This window comes from Fulmarus glacialis, unplaced genomic scaffold (assembly GCF_000690835.1).
Source record: "Fulmarus glacialis isolate BGI_N327 unplaced genomic scaffold, ASM69083v1 scaffold451, whole genome shotgun sequence".
Lineage (NCBI taxonomy): Eukaryota > Metazoa > Chordata > Aves > Procellariiformes > Procellariidae > Fulmarus > Fulmarus glacialis.
In genome coordinates, this window is record NW_009191898.1 from 15,040 (window position 1) to 25,312 (window position 10,273).

The window sequence follows — 10,273 nt, forward strand, 5'->3', positions numbered from 1 at the left end:
GGTATGTATATTTAGGAAAAATGGGTTATAGTAGGCAAAGCTTTAACTATTATGAGCTTAATATAGTCTTCCACCTCGACATGGTAGATGTAATTATCTATATATAGTATTATGCATGATCTTGGTGTTTTAAAATGAGATATGTAATCCTAGCTCTAAGGAATAGATTCATTATAATGTCACCTGATGCAAAAAGAGAGGCTAGGCCTTAGAGAGAAGTGTATTTCCCCCCAAGTTAAGATAGTCACAGTCCTGACTTTTCCAGATGATCTAATGAAATTGTGGTTTGTATATGGCATGAAGGAGTATTCCCTTTTAGCTATGGTTTTGCTCTTACCTGACACAGTAAACCTACTGGATTACAGGTAATCTTGGTGAAGGGTCCCAAGGTTATATTGCTTATGTAGTAAAGGAGTGAATGTGATACAGCTGCTGAAAAGCCTCCACTTCCTTTGAATAGGTCTTAGTTCTTTACCCGGAAACAGTTGGGATGCTCTGGGTAAGACTGTCCTAGCAATGTTACCATCAGCACTGTCCCAGGACAGCAAGGATGGTCCTCCCAAAGACACAGTCATAGGCCTTTTTGGATGATTCTGTCTGGTTGTGAATAAGGTATATGAAGTAGGATGATCTTCACACAGGTATTTGTGATAGGGGGAGAAGCAGAGGAGGAATGCAAATGGATGTTTCTGTTTTTAGGGTTCACCTTGTTTATTTCTCAGGAGTTCCCTTTCTGCTCCTTTCTCCTCACAGATACTCCTGCTTCCAGCATCATGGCCTCTGACCTGGAAAGCAGCCTCACGTCCATAGACTGGCTCCCACAGCTTACTTTAAGGGCTACTATTGAAAAATTAGGGGGTTCCTCACAAGCGGGACCTCCAGGGGCTGCCCGAAAGTGTCCCCCGGGCTCACCGACAGATCCCAATGCCACCCTGAGTAAGGATGAGGCTGCAGTGCACCAAGATGGGAAGCCACGTTACAGCTATGCCACTTTGATCACATATGCCATCAACTCATCACCTGCCAAGAAGATGACGCTTAGTGAGATCTACCGTTGGATCTGTGACAACTTTCCCAAAAAAATGCTGGTATTGGTTGGAAGGTGAGGACTTGCATCACTAAAGTACCCTTTTTGTCTAATTACAAGACTTATTTTCTCAATTCCGTGCAAAATATCCTCATTCAGCAAAATAAAAAGACAGATATGAAACTAAGTTGACCAACTGGAGAAAATGCAGAGCCAGAAGTCCCATTTTCTCTGAGAATTTTGTTGTATGTATGCGGTGGCCCCTTAAGAAGGAGCCTGCAAAAACCTCACCAATAACAACCAAGAAAAACAAAACAAAAAACCCCCACAAAATCCCAATCACCACCAACCTCTGCATCACACTGATACTATTTTCATTGCACCTTCTGTAGATGTATAGGTGGTTCAGCTCCATATTACTCATTCCAATCCACCCCTCTCCTTTCCACAGCTTCTGTTCTGCTCCATTCCGGGTATATGTAGCGAGCTTTGGCTTTTGAGTATGCACCATCCTTCTATTTTCTCTACCCGCTCCCGGGCATACTCAGAAGGCTGTATGTTTTTGTTGTAGCACTTACCTGTATCTCTTACTCTCTCATCAGAACTCTATTCGTCATAACCTCTCTCTGAATAAATGTTTTCGGAAGGTGCCTCGACCGAGAGATGATCCTGGGAAGGTAAGAAATCTGCATGCTCCTGGGGAAGCAATTTAAAACTGCAGGGAATAAGCTGGGGTTGCCCTTTCTAACTCATGGTTGGAATTTGAAACCTAAAGTGTAGGCAAAAATGGAAGCAGTAGTAAGATTTACTGCGGTGCTTTGGCCACAGAAGCATTCACTTAAAGGGACCCTGTAAAGGGACCTTAATGGTTTTAGCAATTATTTTTCTTATCTGTGATCTTCGGTTGACTTTAAACATACTGGAAGAAGGAAAAAATGGGGTTGAATGTACTTTATTAGTTTTTGTTTCTTTTTCTTCTTGATCTTTATGTGTAAAATGTGGATCTAGTCCAACCTGTTCTATTATGAAAGACCGTAGTGGCTGCTGGTGAACGGCAGCACTATGACGTGACATCATGGGTTTCATGGAGGCAAGATCCATGGAAGTGAGAGCAGAACTACTACCTATTTAGACTTAAACATTTGGTGTGGGGAAAAAAATGTCACCATCAGATAGTTCAAATCTGCAGAAATCATTTACAAGTAAAACTCAAGAATTTAGGAATTTGTTGGCTAAGTAAGGGCTAATAAAACTCTGCTAGTATATATAGATAGTAAAGGGGAATTGTTAGTAAAACCAAGACTTGGCATCTTGGCATGCAGATATTATTACTATTAAAAAAACCCAAACAAACAAGAAGAAGGAGATGGTGGGAACAAGAAGCTATGTATTTAGACAGAAAGATTGTCTCCTCCCCCCCATCCTAAAGTTACCAGAAAGGGCCACTTGCTCAGGCCTTTTATTTCAGGTTATATTTAAAGGACTAAGTGGTGCTCAGTTGGCATCTATAAATGGAAGTAGTATATCTTTGAAGATCACTGCTCAAAAATACCATTGATTATATGGCTTATTCCAGGAAATCCTAACTGACTTCAGTGTGTACGTTTGCAGGTGTTCACTGGCATGTTGGGCTGGGTTTATAATGAAAACCTGTCCTGTGCCTGTCACTGATTATTCAAATTTGAATTGGAGGTTAAAATGAGCTAAGTCACACTCTAGAATTCTCTTTATACTTATTCAGAAAAAAACAGACATAATTATAGCCTATTTTATGTTGAAAGGGACCTCTGGAGGTCAACATGCATCCCCACCCCCCTCCCAGACAGGGACAATTAGATTGGGTTGTTGAGGTTTTCACTGAGTTTTGAATATCTCCAAGGATGGAGATACCACAACTGGGCACTTGTTCCACTGCCGCACCGTCATTGTGAAGAAATTTTTCTTTATATCTGATTGTAATTTCCCTTGCTGTAACTTGTGTTTGTTGCCTCTTATTACTGTGCTGTGCATTTTTGAGAAGAGTTTGATTCTGTCTTCTTTATAATCTCCTTACACAGTTGAAGACAGTGGTTAGATCCCCTTAGCCTTCCCTTGTCCAGGCTAAACAGATCTCTGTGTGTGAACTACTTGTACATCATGTCTTTTAATTCTTAACCATCATGGTGGCCCCTCTTTGGATGCATTCTAGCACATCAGTGTCTGTCTTGCACTGGGAACTCCCCAAATGGGCACAGTACTCAAAGTGGAGTCTCACAAGCATGGAAAAAGAGTGATCCTTCTAGCTGTCTCTGCCCAACTTTGAGTTGGTTCTCATCAGTCAGTAACAAATTCCTCTTGTGAGGAAGGTACTGAAGGGGGTGTGCAGGCCCAAAAGAGTTGGCCTAGCTTGGATCAAAACATCCTTTGCTCTTCCTGGTGTCCTGTCTTGGAGTGGTGGAAATGTAGAGCGTTCTGCCTTCCACCAGTAGCATCGTACCTCATTTTTCAATACAACCCAGTGCAAGAGAGGAATCTCTTTCCAACATCCAAGTCTCGGTTGTCTGATGTTCTGGAGGGTGGTCCTTGTGGTCCTAATGTTTAGTTGGTGCTGCATTCTTTGAGTCAGTAACCCCCTGCTTCAGGAAGCTCTCTGATTTAATCATGCATTCACCAATGGGTCTTCTTTCCAGGGCTCTTATTGGACAATAGATACGTGTCCAGATATATCTCGCAAGAGGCGACATCCTCCAGATGATGACGTGAGTGTTGTTCTTTCCAGACAGCATGGAGCAGGAGGGGCAATTCCCTTCTTGTTCCAAGGAGTCCTTCCAGCATCAGACCATGGTATCGTTTTGGGGGCAGGGTGTACAGATGGGGAGACAAAGGCTAGGACTGAATGAGCTAGCATGTATGTCCTGCTGATTGGCTGTTGTTGCTGCTCTTCAGTAGCAAAGTTAACCTTGTTTAAAGTCCTTTATCCTGACTCTTCAGTGACTAAGGCCCAGTCCTCCTCTTTTCTAAGCCATGAACTTCTACAGCGGGGGAGCTGGCTTCCCATCTGCAGTTTCACTTCTCCATCTGTTTTTGATTTCTGCTCCTTTCCTTTTCTCTTTCTTCCCCATCCACAGATACCACAAGACTCCCCAGAGCAAGAGGCAAGTAAAAGCCCCCGAGGGGCTGTTCCAGTCAGCACAGAAGCCTCTTTGCCACCTGAGGCCACCCCTCAGCTGTCGCTCCAGAGCACCACCTCCATTGCCAACTACAGTCAGGTGAGCAGCAGGGAAAAGGATAGAAGCCTTACAGTGGGGAAAAGGGGAAAAGGAGAGGGGGAGGAGCCCCAGAATGGAAAAGCGAAATGGTGAGAAGAGTGGGAATCGTGAAAATGGTGATACAGAGGCAAAAGTAAAAAGGAGGGAAGAAGCTGAAACTGCACAGACAGAAAGTAAGGAGGAAGTGAATTTTAACAAAGAGCTGAATGGGGATAAGGATAAAGGCATCATGGTATTAGATAGCTGAAGAAAAGGCTGGAGACAGTGTGCTGCAGAGGGAGGGTGGTGGTTGATTTTCTTCAAGGAAGATGGCATTTGGGAGGATTTGTTGGGAGACGAGCTAAGTGATGTGGGATATCAGTGCATGTTCTACCTGTATCTAGTCTCTGGATCCCTGTGTCAAATTACAAAACCTAGTAGAAGCTAAAGGCCTTACTTCTACCTTCCTTAGCAGGGTGCAGGGCCTGTGGATGTTGCCTCTACTGTAGCAGGGGGGCAGGGCCGTGAAGGGGCTGATGTGCCAGCCCCGCTGTACAGTGCCAACCATGACTTCAAGTTCTCCTACTCTGAGATCAACTTCCAGGATCTTAGCTGGTCCTTCCGAAATCTCTACAAATCCATGCTGGAGAAATCATCTTCCTCTCAGCACGGTGAGTAACTATATGCGTCATGTGGGGTGGGCAGGTATCTGCCCACACAGTCTTGTCCACTGATCTATCCTTGGTATCTCTCGGATCTTTCCTCATTTAGGAGCCTGTGCAAACAGACTTTCCTTCTTTGGCATGCTGTAATTAGTTCTGCCAGGAGCAGATAATAAATCTGCATGTCCTTTATCTATTGCTCCCCCTAGTTCTCTCAGAATAAAGAGGATAATGATTTAAAAATACCTTGTGTTGATACAAAAGCGAATACTAAAATGGCAGAAGTTTAGAGAAGAAGTCCTGAAGAAAAGCATGTCAGAGAAGTATTCACAATCTGTCAGGCTAGAAACCATAAGAGGGAGGGGATTATTGCATGTGGATTTTCTCCAAAAGGAGAGTGGAAAGTCGTCATTGCTCAGATCTGTTAAAACTAGGATTGTACAAGGCCTTGGAGAATTGAGCTTTGTGGATTGAGAGCATGGAAGAGAGAGCCTACAACTCCATTCATAGCTTGCATTTCTGGGATTGAGGAAGCAGCCACCAGAGGGCAGAATCGCGGTAGGGATGAGAAGAGATGTCCACAGAAAACACTTCAGAAAAATCTTCAATTGTTCCTGCCTTTAAACACTCTTCTAAATATTAGTCTGGGGTAAAAAGGAGTATATTATTAGATGAGCCTCTCACCTATGCTGTCAGCCATCATACAGTGCAGGCAAAGTTTGCTACTCTAGGAGGAGCCTCCTGAACTTGTAGCTTCAGTGAAATAAGAATGTATTACTTTTACTGCTTTCATCATGCTGGCACTTGAGATTCCTAGTAGGAGCCTGTTGTGTGAGGTGTAGAATGAGCAAGCTACAAAAATGTAGAGAAGAATCTTGACTCAGTGTGGGCCTCTGTCCCTAAAAGCTTAGCAGCGGTCTGTTTTGTTTTTTTTTTTTTCCCCAAGCCTTCAGCTGTAAGGTAGTCTAGGAAAACTTGCAGGTTTTGAGGAAATTTTGCAGGCAACTTTTGAGTCAGGATGGCAGTATTCATCCTTTTGCCCCATCGCAGTAGTAGGATGCTCTAAGGGTTGATTTTGGATTAGTGAAAAACGGAGGCTTGCTTGCAGATGGTCAAGTAAGGGCACTCAAAGTAAGAAAAGGGTAGTTCAGGTTAGTGGCATGTAATACCCTTCACTGTCATTTTTCCCGGAGGTTCCACAATGTAAGGGGAGAATGAACCGGGGAAGCAGACATAAGAGATAGGCTGAGCTCCTGGCATGGGGAAGAATGGAGAACACCTGATGCCCTTGCATGTAGGGGATGCCTGAAATGCAAGAGGATAGAAATGACACTCTAAATGAGTCAGGAGGAATGAAAGTAATAAAGGAGACCTGATGCGTGCAACGTGCTCTGTATACAAAAGCAGTAGAATGTGTGACCTCTAATGATCTGTGTGAGAAAAATTGTGAAGGTTCCCAACCAAGCTGCTTGTAAGAAGGGAACTGAAGGGAGCTTTTGGAAACAGCAAGCCAGATTCATCAAATCATCTGTTTTCTAAATGTTTTGTTGTTTAACTTTGCTTAATGGTCATTTCTAGGAAAACAACAGGTGCATGAAATTTCAGGAGAGCATGGTAAATTACTTTGGTAAATACAGGAAAAATCCAGGGAGGAATTTAAGTGCCTAACTCTGTACTAGAAGTTTAAATCCTGCTGGGGCTTTGTTGTAGAGCCTTTTGTTTTGAACGGAATCTGGAGCACAGTGAGGGCATAATTGTGCAGGTGATAGTTGTTGGCAGCCTGCAGAGGGCACTCCAAAAGCTTCATAAATAGCAGAATGAGCAATGTGAAATTAGAGATGGATAATTTAAGCAGAGGTCTGATCCAGGCACCTCTTAAAGCTCCCTCCTCTTTCTTTTACTCGGCAGGTTTCTCTTCTCTCCTTGGTGACATGCAGCCCTCCAACCACAACTACTACATGTACCAGCAGCAGCAGCAGCAAGGCCCCTCATCAGTGGGTGCTGCTCCCCAACTCCACACTCCAACCCCAGAAGGTTGCCCATCCCAAGGGGGAAAGCAGCAGGGTGGTGAAGGTTATGGTCCTCCACCGGTGATGTCCATGCACCCACCCCCAATGCAGCATGGAGGCTACCACCAGCATCAACAACATCACCCGCACTCCCACCCACAGCAGCAGCCACATCAGCACCAGCAGCAGCAGCAGTCACAGGCTTCAATCAACAATGCTGGCTTTGGTGAGTCAGAGGTGATGGAAAGAACAGCTGGGGAAAAGGGAGCAGAGAAGAGCCCCCAGACAGAAATTCCACAAGCAAGCTTTCTCTAAGTAGTGCCTACATTGTGTGTGGAAAAAGGGTGAAAGCCAATTATAATTGAAATCTGAGAGGAAAATTGCTTCCTTATTGAAGGAAAAGAGGATATATCCACACTGGGTTTGGGATTCTGTTTAGGGATGCAGGATAAAGTCAGGGGCTAAATGAAAAAGGAGGCACCCTCCCCAGTCTTCCAAGGGAGAAAGGATTTCTAGCTACTGTAGCATCAGGCTTTTTGGTGAGGAGGGGCCAATCATTTTATATTAAGGGGTGGAGGGAAAGGGTGGTCTGTATTGGAATAATCTTGTCCCCATTTCATTCCAGCATTTCCCCCTGATTGGTGCTCCAACATCGATTCCCTGAAGGAAAGCTTCAAGATGGTAAACCGGCTGAACTGGTCTAGCATTGAGCACTCCCAATTCTCAGGTCAGTGTTGGCCTAGTGACTAGGTCTAGTGACTCAGTGACTAGGGCTGTAGTCTAGAATATGTGAGTGCTGTGCCCAGATCTTTTTTTCAATGTAACCGTGTCAAGTCCATGGGTTTCTCCGTGGCTCTTCTATTTGTAAAATGAGGTGTCCTGCTTCGTGGGTTCTGTTAAAGACCCTGAAGCACTTGAACACTGCAAGAATTTGGGGCAGGGGGAATTAATTCATAAAAGTATGTCAGAAAGCTAACTCAGATTTTTCCCTCCTGCTCTTCCCTTCCCTACCTGAGTCAGTGAGACAGTATCCTAGATATGGAGCTCTCCAGGAGTTTGGTGACAGATTCGAAGCAATGAAGTTGGGTTTGTGGGGAGAAGGTAGGATTTAGGGCTAGAAGACAGAAACTCTTTGCAGGGAAGACCACAGTGTGAGTGCTGTCTTTGACATTGTCCTCTGTCCTCTGCAGAGCTGATGGAGAGTCTGCGCCAGGCTGAGCGGAAGAACTGGACGCTGGATCAACACCATATTGCCAACCTCTGTGACTCCCTTAATCACTTCCTTACCCAGACTGGTCAGCTCCCTCATCTGGTTGGCCCACAGCAGCCCCCCCGAATCTCTGATTCTTGTGCCCTGAACAGTGGCAAACAAGAGCAATCCATGAACCAAGGTAATTAGGAAGGAGACTAAAATGACATGTAAATGAAGGCCTAATTCTGTGAATATCCTAAACTACTTGCTGCCTTGCCAGGCAATGTAGCACCGAGCAGCTCAGTGTTGGGCTGTCAGAGCTGTTCGTAGCAACTCCCCTTCCTCTGGCTTTAAAGAATTAGGATGTCCTATGTCTGTGGCCTAGAGAGACCATTATTATGTGATGCATACCATTGATAGGCAACCTCTCCAGGCAGAAACACATTTAAAAGGTAAACTCATAAAAGGAGGAGGGGGTGGTGTTTTTTGTAGGTGACCAACAGAAAGGAATGGCAAGGTAGAGAGATTGCTATTCCAGATGGCAGGAGCTGTAGGAGCTGTAAAGAAGAAAGCTCTTGCACCCATGTTGGAGAAATACTGACTGGACAAGGAGTAGGAGGATGCACTCTGAGGAGAGCACAGAGGATATCATGGTCTTGATACAACTGTGATGGTGTGTGTCATCTAGTACTGAACTAAATGGATGATATTGAGCCAGCTTGTGGCATTTCTGGATGAAAATTTTCTTCTTTTACAATAATAGAGAAACTCCTGCTGGTTCCAAGAACAAGATCCCTGACCAAGCTATAGCTTGCAGTTAGGACCCAACAGCTGAACATCTCCTCAGTATCCCGTGGGTCTGAGTGAGTTGCTCTGTGGCTGAGCTGCCACCCAGTCAGGGCCAAGACAGCTGACCAGAATGTTAACAGTTGGGGTTTTTTTATTCCTTTCCTTTCACAGTGAACTCCTATGGTCAGCCCCAGCCTCCCCATCTCTTCTCCGGGCCATCTCCTATGTACCAGATTTCCACCCAGGACTCTCCAGGATATAATCGCCCAGGTAAGGGGTGACATTAAGGCATATTTTACCAGTGAACATTAAAGTTTCCCAAGCCCTTTGTGCATTTCTCCCAAAGCACTTACTAATCAAATGGAGCACTGAGGGTAGAGAGGGAGCCTGGACTGCAAAGGACCCTCCATTTAGGGCTCTGCCGTAGCTCTGGCAAGGTTTAGGATTTCAGTGGCCTGATTTCTTTCACTTCACATAAATAGTCTTCTAGTTCAGCCTCACCCTCAGTGGGTTGCTTGAAGACAACTTTACATGAGAAGCTTCTGTTGATGAAGTCCTTTGTGCGCTATCAGCAGTCAGCTATAAGGAAAGTTAAGGAGGCTGAAACTTAACCTCTGTAGAAGCTGCTGTGGAGAGTTTCACAGCAGACCACCTACAGACATTGGTAAGTCCTGTCTGACAGGGAGAAATTCATGCCAGTAGTGTTCTTGCTTGTTAGACTGTTGGAAGGGAGAAGGCCCGAATCCCTTACGCTTTCTTTTGCCCAAGGGCCCACTGTGAAAAAGCGTGGCATTTTTTATTCTAACTGTTCTCTTTCCTTTATCTTTTTTCTTGTTTTTGGCTCAGCTCACCATCTGGTCCCTCGGCCTCCAGGGCCTCCTCCAGGCGCCAATGAGGAAATCCCCGATGATTTCGACTGGGACTTGATCACCTAGCGAGTTACAGACTTGATAGCCCGTCCTTTGTGAAGGACGCGGGAGGGGAGGGGGACATGGGGTGAATGGTGCCAGCACCACCCTCCCCAGCCTCCCTGCCTTGCCTGTATATAGATATATATTCTCTATCTCCGCCAGAGAAGCCACCGCAAGATGCTGCCGAAGATAATCCTTCCTTGCGTCCTGTTTTATCTTCTTTTTCTTCTTTTGTTTATTATTATTATTGTTATTATTATTATTACCAATAATTGAGCACAGCCCTCCCCCTCCTCTGGTGGCCTCGGACGCATCAGATCGGCTCTTTCGTGTTGTATGGCGCCCTGTGGAGGGCAGAAAGATGGGTCCTTGGTGCCATGAAAAGACCTCGGAAGGCTGAATCCTCGAGTGCATCTTTCTCTGCCTCCGTCATTTTGCGTTTAACAATCCCTCTTT

General features: G+C 45.0%; 1 protein-coding gene across 1 annotated transcript; it reads left to right on the forward strand.

Moving 5' to 3' along the window:
- The first annotated feature begins 773 nt into the window (after window positions 1–773).
- LOC104083367 (forkhead box protein J2-like) lies at window positions 774–10,024 on the forward strand. The gene is given in 11 exon segments (XM_009586835.1): window positions 774–1,074; window positions 1,077–1,102; window positions 1,630–1,704; window positions 3,697–3,765; window positions 4,135–4,275; window positions 4,730–4,925; window positions 6,825–7,151; window positions 7,551–7,652; window positions 8,116–8,316; window positions 9,078–9,176; window positions 9,753–10,024. Coding segments are annotated over 11 exon segments (1,626 nt in total). The 3' UTR covers window positions 9,842–10,024.
- Window positions 10,025–10,273: the final 249 nt, after the last annotated feature.